This window comes from Pongo abelii, chromosome 1, assembly GCF_028885655.2.
Source record: "Pongo abelii isolate AG06213 chromosome 1, NHGRI_mPonAbe1-v2.0_pri, whole genome shotgun sequence".
NCBI lineage: Eukaryota > Metazoa > Chordata > Mammalia > Primates > Hominidae > Pongo > Pongo abelii.
In genome coordinates this window covers 186,181,883-186,200,491 of record NC_071985.2, presented here as the reverse complement: position 1 = coordinate 186,200,491, position 18,609 = coordinate 186,181,883, and the positions used below count along the sequence as shown (strand labels likewise).

The 18,609-nt window shown below is 39.3% G+C and overlaps 1 protein-coding gene and 1 long non-coding RNA gene across 4 annotated transcripts in view; one reads left to right on the top strand and one right to left on the bottom strand.

The window, feature by feature from the left end:
* The window catches only part of LOC100444727 (cytochrome P450 4Z1), a 49,755-nt gene that overhangs the window by 27,075 nt on the left and 4,071 nt on the right, over nucleotides 1–18,609 (top strand). Inside the window, exons 7-9 of the mRNA XM_024237248.2 lie at nucleotides 1,161–1,264; nucleotides 5,635–5,825; nucleotides 12,657–12,790. Coding sequence (XP_024093016.2) covers nucleotides 1,161–1,264; nucleotides 5,635–5,825; nucleotides 12,657–12,790 — 429 coding nt within the window. The remainder of the gene's footprint in view (nucleotides 1–1,160; nucleotides 1,265–5,634; nucleotides 5,826–12,656; nucleotides 12,791–18,609) is intronic.
* LOC129050987 (uncharacterized) overlaps nucleotides 1,640–18,609 on the bottom strand; it is a 96,686-nt gene continuing 79,716 nt past the window's right edge. For 2 of the 3 annotated variants that reach the window (XR_008514917.2, XR_010135874.1), the window contains exons 6-7: nucleotides 12,571–12,792; nucleotides 1,640–4,962 (exon numbers count right to left, since the gene is read on the bottom strand). This is a non-coding gene — a long non-coding RNA (uncharacterized LOC129050987). The remainder of the gene's footprint in view (nucleotides 4,963–12,570; nucleotides 12,793–18,609) is intronic. The other variant, XR_008514918.2, reaches the window with a different exon arrangement.

Sequence of the window (18,609 nt, the reverse complement as noted above, 5' to 3'; positions counted from 1 at the left end):
CACTTCCTAAATCTGTGTAATCTGCCTGGCTCCCCAAAAAATGAGAGACTGTGTCATTTTTGGGCAAGGCTCCTTTTATGGAGGCAATGCGCCAAATTGCCTGCTATTATGGCCCATGCTAAAGCATTTACTTTAGAAAAATGGTTCCGGTTAACTTCCAAACTCAGAATCCCCTTACTAAGTACCATTTTAATAGGAAACAGACTAGATGTCTTAAAAGAACATAGGAACTGAGTGGCTATTTTCCTGCTGATGGGACAATATTGAGACTAAAATTTGGCTACAGAAGACATTTTACTCCTAACTGCTAATGGCAGAACTTTCCTGTTCACAGAAGTAGCTTAGAGCCTAGTTTCCAGTAGAAAAGGAACAAAAAGGAAAAGTTGGAAAGCTGCAATGTACTGCAGAGAACCAACAATGTGTGTTATGGAGAGAATTTCTATTTCCACTAGTCATTTATCAGTTCCAGGAGCCTTTTGGCAGAGTCTTCAGGGTTTTCCAGGCATAGAACTTTGTCATCTACAAAGAGAGAAAGTTTGATTTCTTATTTTCCTATTTGGATGCTTTTTCTTTCTTTCTCTTGCCTGATTGCTCTGGCTAGCATTCCCAGTACTATGTTAAATAGGAGTGGTGAGAGTAGGCTCCCTTGTCTTGTTCCAATTCTCAAGGGGAATATTTTCAGTATTCCTCCACCACTCAATTTGAGCACCAGTCTCTACCATGAGATATGGCATCTCCTCTTTTTCTTTAGCTTTTCTTTAAAACCAAAGCCTAGGTTGTACAAATTAAGCTCAGCGATTGGTAACAGTACCCTATATCACAAATTTTACAACATTTGAATTAAATTTATGTACCAAGCACCTCTAAGCATATATGTCAAACACCTCCAACCTTTACAACAACCCTGTGTGATACACTTGAACATCCTTATTTGAAGGAAGAGAAATTGTGGCTATGGGGTGAAGTACCTGTAGGTCAGGGATGGGACCATTTTTTTAAAAAGACAGTTGGTAAGGTACTGTCCCTTACCAACTCAGGAACATTGGGTGGGGGGCAGCCAGGGGCTACCCATAAAGCACCTGCTTCTCAGAACTACATTTGGCTTTAATTAACTTTCCAGTAACCTTGATAATAAAAAAGATCATAATTTTTCCATCTAGAGAAAGTAATCCAGGACCGGAAGGAGTCTCTTAAGGATGAGCTAAAACAAGATACTACTCAGAAAAGGCGCCAGGATTTTCTGGACATACTTTTGAGTGCCAAAGTAAGTCTTCTAAACTTCTGAACACATTCAACTCAATAATTAAATAATAAAGAAATAGGCCGGGCACAGTGACTAGCACCTGTAATCCAACATTTTGGGAGGCCAAGACGGGCAGCTCACTTGAGGTCAGGAGTTTGAGACCAGCCTGGCCAACATGGTGAAACCTGGTCTCTATAAAAAACACAAAAATTAGCTGGGCATGGTGGTGCATGCCTGTAGTCCCAGCTACTTGGGAGGCTGAGGTGGGAGAGTCGTTTGAACCCGGGAGGTGGTAGAGCATGACTCTGTCTCAAAAAATAAATAAATAAGTAAAATTAAAATAACAAATAAATAAATTTTAAAAACTTACTTATATGATAACTGATGTATATTGAACTTCCCTTGTGAAGATTTTCCTGCTTGTCCTCCCAGGGCTTTCCCTCATGCCTCCAGTGTCACATTTTAATTATCTGGGCACTTGTCTGTCTTTTTCCAAGCCCACAAGCTGCTGAAACCTTCTTCCTCAACATGTGGTCTATAGACCAGCAGCATTGGTAAAACCTGGGAGCTTGTTAGAAATGCAGAATCTCAGGCCCTACCTCAGACCTAGTGGGTTAGAATCTTCATTTCAACATATCCCTCGGTGTTTCATTTTCAATTAAAGTTTGAAAAACCCCATCCTAGAAGACTAGGATCATATTTTATTCCTGTTTCCCTAGTGATTAGCACAGTGCTTGGTGACTGGCTCATGAGGTGTCCATGTGATGTTCATGAGAAAAGTGAAGGACTTGGCAATTGACAGTCACTCAATATATGACAACTATTGTTGCACACCAGGCTAGCAATCCTGTAAGGATAAAATTAGATTATATGAGTAAAGATCCTGACATGTGGTGAGAAAAACAATATTTTTATTTTATTTTGTAGTTATTATATATTTTAATACATATTTATTCATAATTTTTGCTTATGTGCCAAGCATCTTCAACCTTTATTATAACAACCTGTGGGGTATTTATAAATATCTTTATGTAAGGAAGAGAAATTGTGGCTCAAAAAGTGAAGTCAACTGCTCAAGATGACATACCTAAAACCAGCAAATTCAGGATTTAAGACAATTCTGGTTCAGTCCAAATCCCATGACATTCCCATTGTACCAGATGGCACCATGTGAACATAATTTTCCATCATCATCTCCAAGTGTTCAATAAATATTTGCTGAATTTAATTGTGCTGAATTATTTGAGGGAACAAAAATAAACAAATACTCTGTGAGGGAACAAAAATAAGTAAATACTCTGTGAACTCAACTTTCATTGTGTTGGCTGCCTCGATCATGTGAAACACGACTCTTCCTAAACCAGTACTACTAAGAACAGGGCACTGCAAAATGAGGTGGATTTGGAAGTGAAATAGAATTGCCAGGAACTAATGACTTGTTAAAAAAAATTTAATTTTCTGCTGAGCCTGGTGGCTCATACGTGTAATCCAGCGACTCAGAAGACAGAGGCAGGAGGATCACTTGAGGCCAGGAGTTTGAGACAAGCCTGGGCAACATAGCAAGACCCCATCTCTGTAAAAAATTTTAAAATTATCCAGGTGTGGCAGCACTGCCTGTAGCCCTGGCTACTCTGGAGGCTGACATGGGAGGATCACTTGAACAGGAATTCAAAGCTAATCACGCCACTGCACTCCAGTCTGTGTGACAGAGCAAGACATCAACTCTAAAAATAACAGTAAAAAATAAAATAACATTTGCTGATTAGAAAAATAGTACACACTGTTTTTATTTTTAGTTAATACCTTTTTTCTTTTTGATTTCCAACTCTTAAGTTCAGGGGTACAGGAGGAAGTGCAGGTTTGTTACATAGGTAAACATGTGCCATAGTGGTTTGCTGCACAGATCATCCCATCATCTAGATATTAAGCCCAGCATTGATTTGCTCTTCTTTTCTTTTTTTTTAATGGAGCCTCACTCTTTCACCCAGGCTGGAGTGCAGTGGCGTGACCTTGGCTCACTGCAAACTCCACCTCCCAGGTTCAAGCGATTCTCCTGCCTCACCCTCCCAAGTTGCAGGGACTACAGGCATTGTCACCACGCCTGGCTAATATTTTTGTATTTTTAATAGAGACGGGGTTTCACCATATTGGCCAGGCTGGTCTCGAACTCCTGATCTCAAATGATCTGCCCGCCTCAGCCTCCCAAAATGCTGGGATTACAGGTATGAGCCACCGTGCCTGGCCTCATTAGCTATTCTTGATGCTCTCCCTCCTCCCAGCCCCCACCCTCCAACAGGCCCCAGGTGTGTTGTTCCCGCACCACGTGTCCATGTGTTCTCATCATTCAGCTCCCACTTATAAGTGAGAATATGTGGTGTTTGGTTTTCTGTTCCTGTGTTAGTCTTCTGAGGATAATGGCTTCTAGCTCCATCCGTGTCCCTGCAAACGACATGATCTCATTCCTTTTTAGGTCTGCATAGTATTCCATGGTGTATATGTACCACATTTTCTTTATCCAGTCTATTATTGATGGGCATTTAAGTTGATTCCATGTATTTGCTATTGTGAATAGTGCTGCAGTGAACATACGTGTGCATGTATCTTTATAATAGAGTGATTTGTATTCCTTTGGGTATATACCCAGTAATGGGATCGTTGGGTCAAATGCTATTGCTTTTGACATCTTTGTCATGAAGTCTTTGCCCATGCCTATGTCCTGAATGGTATTGCCTAGATTTTTGTCTGAGGTTTTTATAGTTTGGGGTTTTACATTTAAGTCTTTAATCCATCTTGAGTTGATTTTTGCACATAATGTAAAGAAGTTTCAATTTTTTCCATATGACTAGCCAGTTCTCCCAGCATGGTTTATTAAATAGGGAATCCTTTTTCCATTGCTTGTTATTGTTGACTTGGCTGAAGATCGGATGATCGTAGGTGTGCAGTCTTATTTCTGGGTTCCCTATTCTGTTCCATTGGTCTCTGTGTCTGTTCTTGTACCAGTACCACGCTTTTTTAGTTACTGTAGTCTTGTGGTATAATTTGAAGAGGCCTCCAGCTTTGATTTGTTTGTTTGTTTGTTTTCTTAGGATTGTCTTGGCTATTCAGGCTCTTTTTGAGTTCCATATGATTTTTTTTTGAGACTGACTCTCTTTCACCCAGGCTGGAGTGGAGTGGTGCGCTCCTGGCTCACTGCAACCTCCACCTCTCAGGTTCAAGTGATTCTCATGTCTCAGTCTCCCGAGTAGCTGGGATTACAGATGCCAACCATCATGCCCAGATAATTTTTGTATTTCCAGTGGAGATGGGGGTTTCACCATGTTGGCCAGGCTGGTCTTGAACTCCTGAACTCAAGTGATCCTCCCAACTCGGCCTTCCAAAGTGCTGGGATTACAGGCGTGAGCCGCTGCACCCAGCCCCATATGAATTTTAAATGTTTTTTCTAATTCTATGAAGAATCTCAACAGTAGTTTAATGGGAACAGCATTGAATCTATAAATTGCTTTGGGCAATATGGCCATTTTCATGATATTGATTCTTCCTATCCATGAGCATGGAATGTTTTCCCACTTGTTTGTGTCATCCCAGATTTCTCTAAGCAGTGGTTTGTAGTTCTTCTCGAAAAGGTCCTTCACTTCCCCTGTTAGATGTATTCCTACATATTTTATTTTTTTGTGGCAGTTGTGAATGGGAGTTCATTCATGATTTGGCTCTCAGATTACCTGTTGTTGGTGGAAAAATAGTACATATTAATTGTTAAACAAAATTAAATAGACACTAAAGAAAATTAAAACTGCCTGCAATCCCATTTGGTAATACTATTATTTTCCTTCAATATTTTGTCTATTCAACTTGTATATTTTTAAATTACTATTCACTCACATATTCATATGTAATACATTTCTAATACTGCTCTTTTCACCTAATAATAAATCAGGAGCTTTCCCTTTATCATTAAGAAGTTATTCAAAGACATAATTTTAGTTACTACATAATGTCCCATTTTATGGATGGTCCATAATTTATTTTACCTTTCCCTATTTTTGGCCACTTATGGTCTTTCCTTCTTTTGACTATGGTATTAAACATTCTTGTACATAATAAACATTTTCTTAGAGTTTATTCCTTTAAGTAAAATTAATAAATCATAAAATGTGAACATCCATAGGACTCTGGATTTATTCTGCCCAGTTGAATTCTGTTGAGTCATTTCTTTTTACATCACCTGGTGTTCTGTTAAGGTTTGAAAAAAGTAAAATAGAAAAATATATGCCAAATTAGTTGTATTAATTTTGAATTTTACAACATTAATCTTTTGTATTATCATTGCTACAATTGAAAAAGATAACAATCCATAGCCAGCTTTGGATAAAGATCATCACTGTATTTTTTAGAGCGAAAACACCAAAGACTTCTCTGAAGCAGATCTCCAGGCTGAAGTGAAAACGTTCATGTTTGCAGGACATGACACCACATCCAGTGCTATCTCCTGGATCCTTTACTGCTTGTCAAAGTACCCTGAGCATCAGCAGAGATGCCGAGATGAAATCAGGGAACTCCTAGGGGATGGGTCTTCTATTACCTGGTAAGATCTGTATTCCTATTTCATCCTGAATTTTCTCCTTATACATTTGATTATTTCTGTCTTCTGGTATCAGTGAGTTATTGTACATTGAGATAGTCTGTATGCATTTGGAAGGGTAAGGATGCAGGCTAGAGTCCTAAGTTATTTAAAGATTATCACTAGTTTTTATATAGAAAAACATTGTGTCAATCAGACAGTATTCAGTATGCCTTATTTTATTACTTTCCTCACTTCAGGCACTGGTACAATTGCGGAAGGAATAGTCTGCCTACCTTTTTTATGTCACGGAAGGCAGGAATATAACAAACCCCTCTTTCTCCAAGATGTAAATGGACTTCTTAGGACTCTAGCTTTTACCACCTTAGATCGCCCAAGTAAGATGTTCAGTCACTTGACATGAAAGAAAATTCACACCCCTCTTCCTTATCACCATCTCTGAACCTTAAACACTGCCACCCCACAATTATGATTAACCTTGAGCTGCTGGGTATTTCATGGTGTTAATAAAACCAAACTGATCATGTCTTAAAAACTCTTAAAATGGTGAAACATAGAACACATTCAAAAAGTACAGGGAACAAATGTACAGCTTAAAATGTTGCCTAACAAACAGCCATATAGTTGCAACCCTGGTTTAAAAGAAAAATTGCACGTTACCAGCACTGCTAAAAACCTCGTGCCTGCTTTCCCATCACAAACCCCCTCTTTCTCCAAGATGTAAATGTTTTCCTGACTTTAATAACATTCATTCTTTGTTTTTGTTTATAGTTTTGTTGCCTAAGCATGCAACTTTAAATACTAGAGTTTAGTTTATCTTCTGTTTGAAGTACATATGAATAAAATCATACATTCTTTTGTTTGGCTTCTTTTGCACATGATTCATTCATTTTTTAGAGGAGCTTCTTTTCAGTCATTTTCATTCCTCTATGGAACTTCGTTATGTATAAATCATGAATTCTATATCCATTCTAGTGTTGATGAACATTTAGGCTATTCTCAGGTTTTGTTTTGGTTTTGCTATTACAATAGCTCCCTCTTGTCTGTGATTTCACTTTCCATGATTTCACTATCCACAGTCAACAGCAGTCCAAAAATATTAAATGAAAAATGCCATAAACAACAATTTATAAGTTTTAAATTGATGCCATTCTGAGTAGCATGATGAAATCTACTGCCATGTCACTCTGTCCCATCCAAGATGTGAAGCATTTTTTTGTCCAGTGTATCCACACTGTATATGCTACCTGCCAATTGGTCACAGTTGATCTTGGTTATCCAATCAGTTGTCATGGTATCACAGTGCTTGTGTTCAAGTAACTCTTATTTTACTTAATAACAGCCTCAAAGCACAAAAAGCATCTATGCTGGTGTATTGTTATAAATTGTTCTATTTTATTATTAGTTATTGTTATTAATCTCCTACTGTGCCTAATTTATAAATTAAACTTTATCATAAGAATTTATGTATATGAAAAAACAGTATATACAAGGTTCAGTACTATCCATGGTTTCAGGCATCCACTGGGGGTTTTGGAACATATTCCTCACAGATAAGTGGGGACTACTGTATAAATAATGCTTTTAAGAACAACCATCCAGTCCTGGAATTTTCTTTGTTGGAAGACTTTTTGTTACTGATTCAATCTCACGACTCATACTGGTCTGTTCAGGTTTTCTATTTCTTCCCAGTTCAATCTGGGTAGGTTGAACGTTTCCAGGAATTTATCCATTTCTTCTAGGTTTTCTAGTTTGTTAGTGTATAGTTGTTCATAATAGTCTCTAGTGACCTTTTGTATTTCTGTGGTATCAGTTGAATGTCTTCCTTTTCATTTCTGATTTTACTTGGATCTTCTTTTTTTCTCTTCGTTAGTCTAACAGTGGTTTATTGATTTTACTTATCTTTCAAAAACCAGCTTTCATTTTATTGATCCTTGCATTGTTCTTTTAACCTCTATTTCATTTAGTTCTGCTCCGATCTTTATTATTTCTTTCCTTCTACTGATTTGGGGTTTGGCTTGTTCCTGTTTTTCTACTTCCTAGAGGTGCCTCATTAGATTGCTTATTTGAAATCTTCCTAGGTTTTTGCTGTAGGCACTTATTACTATAATTTCCATCTTAGCACTGCTTTTACTGTATGTCTTAGGTTTTGGTATGTTGTGTTTCAACTTTCATTTGTTTCAAGAAATTTTTTTATTTCCTCTTTAATTTCTTTCTTGACCCAATTGTTGTTCAGGAGAATGTTGTTTAATTTCCATGTATTTTGTACAGTTTCTAGAGTTCCTCTTATTATTGATTTCTAATTTTAGTCCTTTGTGGTCTAAGAAGGCACTTCATATGATTTTAATTTTTTTAAAATGTGTTGAGACTTCTTTTGTGTCCTAACATACAGTCTATCCTGGAAAATATTCCATGTGCTGATAAGAAAAATATGTATTCTTCACCTATTGGACAAAATATTCTGTAAATGTCTGGGAGGTACATTTAGTCCAATGTACAATTTAAATCCAATGTTTCTTTATAAATTAATAAATTTATAAAGAGATTTGTCTAGATGACTCAAATAAAGCTGAGAGTAGGGGGCTGACATCTCCAGTGGTTATTGTATTAAAGTGTATCTCTTTAGATCTAACAATATTTGCTTTATATATCTGGGTCCTCCAATGTTGGATGCATACATGTTTAGATTGTTATAGCCTCTTGCTAAACTGATCCCTTTATCATTATATAATAACTTTCTATGTCTTTTTTACTATTTTTTACTTTTTCTCTGATATAAACATAGCTCCTCCTACTCATTTTTGGTTTCTGTTTGCATGGAATATCTTTTTCCATTGCTTTACTTTCAGTCTATATGTGTCTTTACAGGTGAGATGAGCTTCTTGTATACAGCATATAGTTGGGTCATGTTTTTTAATCCATTCAGCCAATGTATACCTTTTAAGTGGAAATTTTAATTCCATTACATTCAAGATTATTGCTGATATGTGATGGCATATTCCTGCCATTTTATTAATTGATTTCTGGTTGTTTTATATATCCTTTGTTTTTTTCTTTCTCCCATCATTTAGCATTGTGGTTAGGTTGTATTTTGTAGTGGTAACATTTGAGCTTTTTCTCTGTCTTGTTTGTGTGTTAGTTCTACCAGTGGTTTTTATATTTTCAAGTATTTTCATTATGGCAGTTATCATTCTTTTACTTCTGGGTGTAGGACTCCCTTGAGCATTTCTCATAGGTTAAGGCCAGTGGTGATGAATTCCCTCAGCTTCTGCTTGTTTCTCCTTCATTTATGAAAGATAACTTTGCTGGGAATAGTATCCTTGACTAACCCTTGTTTTCCTTCAGCACTTCAAATGTATCATCCCATTCTCTCCTGGCCTGTAAGGTTTCTGCTGAGAAATCTGCTGTTAGCCTAATGGAGGTTTCTTTATAAGTTACTAGTGACTAGACACTGTTCTCTTGTTGTTTTTAGCATTTTCTCTTCATCTTTGACTTTTGACAGTTTGACTGTAATATGCTGTAGAGAAGACCTTTTGAATTGTATCTATTTGGGGATTTTTAAGCCTCCAGTATGTGGACATGTTAATCTCTTACTAGACTTATAAAGCTGTCATCTATTATTTTATTAAATGGGTTTTCTAACCCTTTTGTTTCCTCTTCACCTTCTGGGACACCGAAAATTTGAATATTTGGTCATTTTATGGTGTCTTATATGTCACGTAGGCTCTGCTCATTCTTTTTTATTCTTTTTTTAAAAAAATTGTCTAACTGGGTTATTTCAAAAGACCTGTCATCAAGGTCTGAGATTCTTTCTTCTGCTTGATCTACACTAATTGTTGAGGCTTTCAAATGCATTTTGTATTTCATTCAATGAATTTTTCAGTTCCAGAATCTCTGTTCAGTTCTTTTTTTTTTTTTTTTTAAGAGACAGAGTCTCACTCTGTTACCCAGGCTGGAGTGTAGTGACATGATCATAGCTCACTGCAGCCTCAAACTCCTGGGCTCAAGCAATCTTCCTGTTTCAGCCTTCCAAGTAGCTGGGATTACAGGCATGTGCCACCATGCCTGGCTAACTTTTTTTTTAATAGAGATAGGATCTCACAATGTTGTCCAAGCTGGTCTTGAACTCCTGGCCTCAAGCCATCTTCCTGCCTCAGCCTCTCAAAGTGCCGAGGTTACAGGTGTGAGCCATCTTTTTTTGTGATATCTGTCTCTTTGGTGGATTTCTCACTCATATCCTGAATTTCTTGTCTGACTTCTTTGCAGTGTTTTTCAGCATTCTCTTGTATCTCACCTTCTTCTTTTTTTTCTTTCTTTTTTTTTTTTTTAGACAGAGTTTTTCTCCTGTTGCCCATGCTGGAGTGCAATGGCACGATCTTGGCTCACTGCATTCTCCACCTCCCGGGTTCAAGCAATTTTCCTGCCTCAGACATTTGAGTAGCTGAGATTACAGGTACATGCCACCACAACCAGCTAATTTTTTTTATTTTTTGTAGAGACAGGGTTTCACCATGTTGGCCAGGCTGGCCTTGAACTCTTGACCTCAGGTTATCCTCCTGCCTCTGCCACCCAAAGTGCTAGGATTACAGACATGAGGCACCACACCCAGCCTCACCATGCTTCTTTAGTGTCACTATTTTGAATTCTTTTTCCAGGATTTTGTAAATTTCTTTTCGATTGGGATCTGTTGCTGGAAAATTATTGTGTTGTTTTGGAGGTGTCATATTTCCTTGCTTTTCATGTTTCCTGTGTTCTTACATTGGTATTGTGCATCTTGTGTAACAGTTGCTTCTAATTTTTTGAATTCGCTTTCATAGGGGAGGACTTTTCCTGAAAATGTATGCATAGTGTTCCTTGGGTAGGATGCTTTGGCTTTGATTCTGGGCATGTGCAGTAGTGTAATCGCTGTATGATTTCTTCAACTATAAACAGCATGATTTTTGTCTGTGATTTACTCAGGGGCTTAGCATGCGGTTGTTAGTGGAAGCTGTGGTGAAGTTTTGTTGGGGAATGGGATACATGGGCCAGTCTTTGGGTCCCAGCAGTGGCTAGAGTAGGCTGAACATGCCCGTTCTTGGGCACCAGGGTGATGTATACTAGCACCAGTGTTAGCTGCTCCAGGCAGGCCAATTCTTTCCAGGTGGCTTGCCTGGGTTCTGGAAATGGCAGTGGTGGGCCAGATGGGTGGGTGAGTTCTTGAACCCCTGGGCATCAGGCATGTCAGACAACCTGCTTGATACTAGGCAGTCCACGCTGGTATTGGTGGTGGCTGTGATGGGCTGAGCAGGCCAGTCCCCAGCCCACAGTTGACACATGTGGGTGGATACCAGCTGTGGTGGTAGCAGCAGATTGAGTGAGCCAAACCTCAGACCCCAGGAGAAGTGCTCAGGTGCCAATGATAGACTGGGCAAGGCAGTCTCTAGGGCCCTAGACAGCATGCTCAGGTACTGGGAGGAGTGGAGCCAGCCTGAGCAGATCTGCCTTCAGACACCCCAGTAGTGTATGCAGGTGCTGGCTATGGTAGGCAGGGAAAGGGTGATCCCCAGGCTGCTAGAATGCTCAGATGAGAATGGCAGCAGCTGAGCTATGGCCCTGCTACTGGAGAGGGAGGGGCTGGGGCTGCTTTTTTTTTTATTTGAGACGGAGTTTCACTCTTGTTGCCCAGGCTGGAGTGCAATGGCGCGATCTAGGCTCACCCCAAGGGAGGCACCGCTTTCATTTGGAGCAGCCATAAGCAAAAGGCTTTTGTAGGGTGGGAGTGGCTCATGCTTTGCTAGCACCTTGGCCCTTGCAGCTACAGTTACAGGCAGTGGAATTTGTCCTCAGGGTGCATGAAAATGTGTGCCCACCCCTCTGCTGGGGATGATAGGGTCACTGGCAGTGGCTCCCACCTTGGCCCCAGCAGCAGCAGCAGCAGCAGCTGTGGTGGTGAATGTCACTAGGGCTTCAAGGATGTGGAGATGTAGAGGCTGTTCAACCCCAAGGCAAGACACAGTCTGATGGGGGCTGAGCTCTCCAGATGATGCCACACTGCAGCTGCTGAGGACTCAGGGGTTTGTGGGACCCAGTGTGAGCTCTCTCTCTGAAGTAATGTCTTCATGCAATCTCTAGGCAGCTCCTTATGTCAGTCTCAGGGCCTGCAAAGGTTAGTGGGCTCTTCCATAGCTAGTATTGTAGGAGTCCGTGGTGGGAACATGGATCACTGGAGGGCTCTCACTTATTTTTTCCCCATATTAAGGAGCTTCTCCAGACTCCCAGTTGATCCCCGCCAAACAGGCTGCCTCACTTCCCTCTCCTTCCTTGCTTTTGGTGCTTTCCATCACTTCTCTGTTGAATTCCAGCGTTCTCCCTTAGAGCATCTATTCGAAGCATAATTATCTCGTTGCTATGTTGGTTCCTGTCGGTGGAAGAGGTGAGTACCAGATGCCGCTAGTCACCCATCTTACAGCCACCTCCCTATTTTATATTTTTTTACAATTCTAAAGAGGCAGAAATACTTATTCATTCATAGAAGAAGCACTCTGGATATAAATACAGTCCACATCTCTATCCAAATTTTCACAGATGTGTAATACTGGTCACAGGAGCCCTGGAATAGGTATGTCTTAGGATAAGAGCCCTATATCTGCAGGGGGAAAAAACTTACAGTTACATGTGAAAAGTGGTTCATGTTAACACTTAGCTTTTCCTAAGACATACTTGGTACATCTGAAGTCATCCTTTGGGTAAAGAAAAAAATCATTCTCACCTGCAAAAATGGAGAAAAGCTGGGCTTTCAGTGCAATGCTTAAGTGACTACTACTCCTTTTCCTTTTCTCCTGTGCTTCTGCCCAGGGAACACCTTAGCCAGATGCCGTACACCACGATGTGCATCAAGGAATGCCTCCGCCTCTACGCACCAGTAGTAAATGTATCCCGGTTACTCGACAAACCCATTACCTTTCCAGATGGACGCTCCTTACCTGCAGGTCTTAAAACATTTTTTTTTTTAACAATGCAGCTGTGCTGGATTGAAATGTCTTAACACACTCATGTCTTTAACAGTTATTTATCCTTAAACTCTGTGGAACCTAGGGCCATTCTTATTTCCCAGAGAGGGAGAATGAGGATAGAGCTCTCAGGACTATCCAAACAGGCACAGGATTATCAAGGTGCAAAGGTACAGAATCCTGCCATATGGACTGAGGAGTGGGTGAGGGGGCCTTCATGAAGCATCATGGCTTTAATGCTGAACCTTAAAGGACTAGATTTATATCAGCAAAGATGAGAGAGGCAGCACTGTGGGCAGAGAGAAGAGCAGACACAAAGCAGCAGGCAGCCTGCCTTCTCCCCTCCCTCACGCACACCAGCAGGGGATGCCACTGGAGCAATTGCTGTAATCCACCAGACTCCAGGATTCACAGAGGGAAGTTGTGGGACTATACCTGGAGCCATGATGTAGTCAGATCATAGAGTTTTGTGAAGGCCAACCTTTGTGTTCAGCCTTTCTCAATCAAGCAGCAGACAGATTTAAGACATCTAAGCTGGGTGGCATGATTATAGTTATTTTTTAGAAATATTAATACATTGGTGGGATGCAAGATGGACTGAAAGGTGACATTAGAGACATAAAGGAATGAGCCAGAATTTATCTTTGACCTATGTTGAGGTGTGTTTCTACAACTTCCTCCAATTTAACCATCTTTCAAATATCGGATTTGATTGGGCATTTGTAGTAGTCTAACTAAATGTAGCAATATTTAATTGCTACTGTGCTACCATAGTTGCCCAATAGCAATTAAATATTTGTTTCCTACAAAATCAACTTTACTATTGTAATAACAAAAACAAAAAACTATTTAGTACTTACTAGGGACTAAGCGTTGTTCCATATGTTTTGCATGTATTAACCCATTTTATCCACCCATCCTCCTGCCCCCCAGTTCTGCTGTGGAAATACTAGTGTTATGCACATTTTAGGCAAACAGGAACAAAAAGGTAAAACTTCATCCCTGGTAAATGGTAGAACTAGGACTTGAACCCAAGCAGTGGGACTCTAGAGTCTGTGCTCTTAACTAACACTACAGCAACAACTTAAGCTTTCTCTGGGATCTCTCCAGAGAAATCTCTCTTTTAAATTCAGTGTTATTTTTCACATAGTATTTATTGTAATATTTATTACCTATATAATATTGCATCCATACACTTAATATTCCGCCCACCTAGTTGCTCAAACAAGACAGCTCAGAATCAACTTTTACTACCTTTTTCCTTAACTTTGCATGTCAATAATACTTATATCCTGTCAATAATCTCTTTTTTTCAACATCAATAAAATGGTAATTTATTGCTGCCTTCAAACACAAGAAAATTATTTTCTCTACTTCTATTCTAGATCACCTAAGCCCTGTAATCCACAGCGTCTTAAAATCCCCCGACCCATGCAAAAGCTACATGCTGAACATGTGAGACTCAGCAAGCCTTTTAATTTTTCCCATTCAAGTCCTTTCTGTTTCATGTTCCTTTAACTTTCCTGATCTTGTGGCTTTTGCGGCTGCTGTGGGCAACTTTCTGTGCTTCAGACAATTCTGTTGAGATCCCGATGGATGTTGATGGAACAGCTGGCTCCACCTGGCTGACTCAGTTTTAGGCTACTTATACATCCTCTCTGGTCTCCTGCAGTCTTTGCCCTTTCCTTCAAGTGCCTTCAGGGGCTGCACCTTAATCTCCCTCAAGCCACAATGAGGGGACAGGAAGTGCACAAGCAGAGTTGCCTTCACCTCATTTTACATTCCTTTCCGCTACACCTTCTTGCCCTCCAGAGCTTTCAGGCCTTCACTGGACCTCACGTGCTCATCTGTCTCATTTCCTGTTACCCTGCTTTCCTTCCTGCCCCCTGTCATACACACAGGCGCTCCACAACTTCACTTTCTTCACCCCAGGCTTGGATGCCTGGATGCATCACTACAACTTCCCCTTTGGCAATGCCGTCAACTTCCTTGAATATTTTCCCTTTCTCTACTGTCACTCATCAGTAATTCAACCAGCATTAAATTCTTCCATACACATTCTCTGCCCTGCTAATGGGCCCTTGAATGCAGCTATAGCACAACAAAGCATGTGCAAATGGATGCCTCATATCTGCCAGACCCACCTCTTCCCCTGTGTTACCCAGAAATTCTTTTTATTTCTAAAAAGAAACATGTTTATGATGCCTGCTTTCTCTCCCACACCTCACAATATCACTTACACATTTTCATCACTCTCCACCTATGCCTCTGCCATGGCCCCATTCACTCTTGGCAAAAGACCTACTACATTATGTGTGCCCTTCTCTTCATTTGCTGGCCCAACAATTACCTATTAAATGTCTGCTCTAGGCATTTTGCTTTGTTCTGAGCATACTATGATGCGCAAAGTGCCCAAAAGGAAGCATGTCACCTACCTCCTTCCCCTAAACCTGTTCCTCCTCCTGGATTGCTATATTAATGAATGGCACCACTGTCTGTGAGTAATTTTAAGTGAGAAAGCTAGAAGTCATCCTCACACCTCCACCATCTTCCTTACCCAGACAGTATCCAAGTCCTAGAATATCAGCTATTTCCTTCTCAACAACCTTGCTTCCATGGTCTCAGTTATTGCCTTTGTCAATCTTCATCTGCCAGAGTCCCCTAATTTTTATATTTCCGTACTTAGCTATCTACAAACCAGTCTACTTATAAAAGATAAATCATAAGTCTAGGTAAATTCTAAGTTCCAACTCAAGAAAGCCACTTGGGTGATTCTGTTGCCACTTGTCCCTCCAAAGATCCTACTTATACACATATACTGAAGTGCAAAAAGAAATAATCCCATAAAAGTGAAAAGAATGGAAGGAAGGTATTTAACAAACAAAAGAAGAGAGAGATATTTTAATGAATTTATGAAATTAAAAAAGAAGGTAGGATTCAGCTGCCAAATTAAACAAGAAGAGAAATTCTCAGTTTTAAAAGACAATGATGGGGTGGCTGCAGAAAGACTTTCAGAGAGTAGAGGGTGGCTCTACTTTTTAATCCCATAGAAAAAGGTTTAGAAATTGTGGTCTTAATAAGCTTAGTAAGGCTGAGCTACTTTAGGAAAAGTGTATATTAATCACCTAAAAGAAGTAGTCAATCCTAAAAATTATATTTTATCTTTTAAAAGTTAACTTTTAATTTAGAGCCTAGGGTACAATTAAAGACTCTTTATTCTGGCAGAGAAAAGGGGATGTCCACTCTGCTGACAGATTGTGACTCAAATGATACACAGATTCCTGGGAGAGCAGTCATTTTTTCTGGACAATGCAGATCCCTTTTCAGTAATCTTATCAAGAGATATTTTGAGCCTTGCTCAGAATTACCTAGATTTGTGGAACAAAGAAATTGGAGTTAGGAAGACAGATTTATGGAGAAGAAGAAGATAAAATCAGATCAGTTGGGGGCAGTCATTAATCTGCCTTTCATAAGTTTTTTTCCAGGGAATCTTCGCTGATATTGAGTTAGAGTCATTGAGGTGTTTTCAGATTTTCTACATGGCCAAAAAAAAAAAAAAAAAAAAGAAGATGGCAAACCATCAAGTTATGAATTCTATTTTCTTTTTGCCCTCAGGCTTCATGCAGATTTAAGACCTCAATAAAATAGGAAGTTTTCCAAATTATGTCTTTTTCTAACGTATTCTTGGTTTAAAAATATAATTTTGTTAGATAATGTGCATGCTTTTTTATTATAATGAATATACTCATAAGGTGTCAGTGTGATTCTCCGGATTAATAAAACCCATGCCAAAAAAAAAAAAAAAAAACAAGAACAAACAGATTCCCTCAATAGCCAATAATAGACCTATCAATGGCCTAGTATGTGCCATGAATCTGATGGTCCAGTAAGCCTCAGTGGAGAGGGACATGACCCAAAAAAATGAGTGTTCTATGAAATCCCCTAAATAATTCACAATCACTAAATAGAACAAAACACAATGGGTTTTGTGCCACTCATGGGAGAGACACATGGCAATCAACTAGACACTCTGGCTATAAGCCAGAGTAAGCAGAAACTCCTGAGAAAGACAGTAACAGACTTAGGAAGTCAAAAATATCTCATCTGAGGACACTGGCATGTGCCTGTAATCCCAGCTACTCAGGAGGCTGAGGCAGGAGGATCACTTTAGCCCAGGAGTTTGAGGCTACAGCAAACTATAATCACACCACTTCCCTCCAGCCTGGGCAACATAGCGAGACCTTGTCTCAAAAAAATTTTTTCATTGACCATGATTTGAGACTCACCCAAAGGAGCTAATAATTGATGAGCCTGTGAATCATACTTCTTAGGTATTAGCAACTACTGAACCTCAATGGGCAGTCTGTTCTGATGATCTTGGTGAGACTTCCAGAAACTGTTCAAGAGAGAACAAGGCTTCTGGAACCAAAAATTGAAAAATGAAAGAATGGGTACTGCCAGGAAATAAACCTAATCCAACCATAGAAGTTAGACCCTATGATTGAGGCTTGGGAGAGTTAAATAACATTGGGTGTTTGAAGTTCTAAACTTCAGAATCTCTTGACCTATGTTAAGAAAGCAAATTTCTTGAATGTCCTGGATTAGCTAGCAATATGTGGATTAATCAGTTAAGAAGAATTTGTTAACAGTGACCTGGCCATTTGTTTTTTGAAAGTGATCTTTGCTGTGTGGATGCAGCACTGTTACGGTGTCCCTGTTGCCATTCTAACCCAAATTAGGTCTTTACCTCAGTCAGTAAGCTAGCTGGCCATGTCAGGATTCGTGAAGTTCAAAAATTAGTCTTCATAATGTTACAAGCCACAATTCATCATGAACATAAGACAGCTATGGATACCTACCTATGTATCAAGTTACACATCTGCAATTTTTTTTTTATGGAGTCTCACTCTGTTGCCCAGGCTGGAGTGCAATGGTGCAATCTCTGCTCCCTGCAAACTCTGCCTCCCAGGTTCAAGCGATTCTCCTGCCTCCACCTCCTGAGTAGCTGGGACTACAGGCACGTGTTACCACACCTGGCTAATTTTTTGTATTTTTAGTGGAGATGGGGTTTCACCATGTTAGCCACAATGGTCTCGATCTCCTGACCTCATGATCCACCTGCCTCAGCCTTTCAAAGTGCTGGGATTACAGGCGTGAACCACCGTGCCTGGCCCTGCAATTTTTTAAAGCAAACTATAGGAAATGAAGAGGAAACCAGACAGAGGCACCCTACTAATAGATTTTAACTGCCTTTCAAAGACCGACACAAACCAAACAAATAAAGTATACAGTTGATCTAAACAATGTAATTAATAAGATAGACTTTATGAGTACAATATTAAATATTTTCCCCACTAATAGAGAACACACTTTCCTTTTAAGTACACCAGGAACATTCCTTAAAGTTGACTGTATACTAGACCACAATAAAAAAAACTTAATTACTAAAAGAGAAACATTACAAAAATAGTATTCTTTAAATTAAGACAATAAAAATGGAAATAGGTAACAAAAATTTTTCAAAAAGTTTCATTCATCTGGAGTTTTTTTTTTTTAATCCATTGAAAACTCTTGGGTTAAAGCAAAATTATAAAATAAAATCATCACCATGAAAACTCTACATATCATAATTAATGGTCTGCCACTAAAGCAGCATTTAGAAGAGAAGTTATAATATTAAATACTAAATATTTTTATTAATAAAAGAATTAAATTAAACATTGATGTTGAAAACAACTGGAAATAAATCACTTGGAAAAAGAATAAAAGAGTAAACTAAAAGGAAACAGGTGAATTAA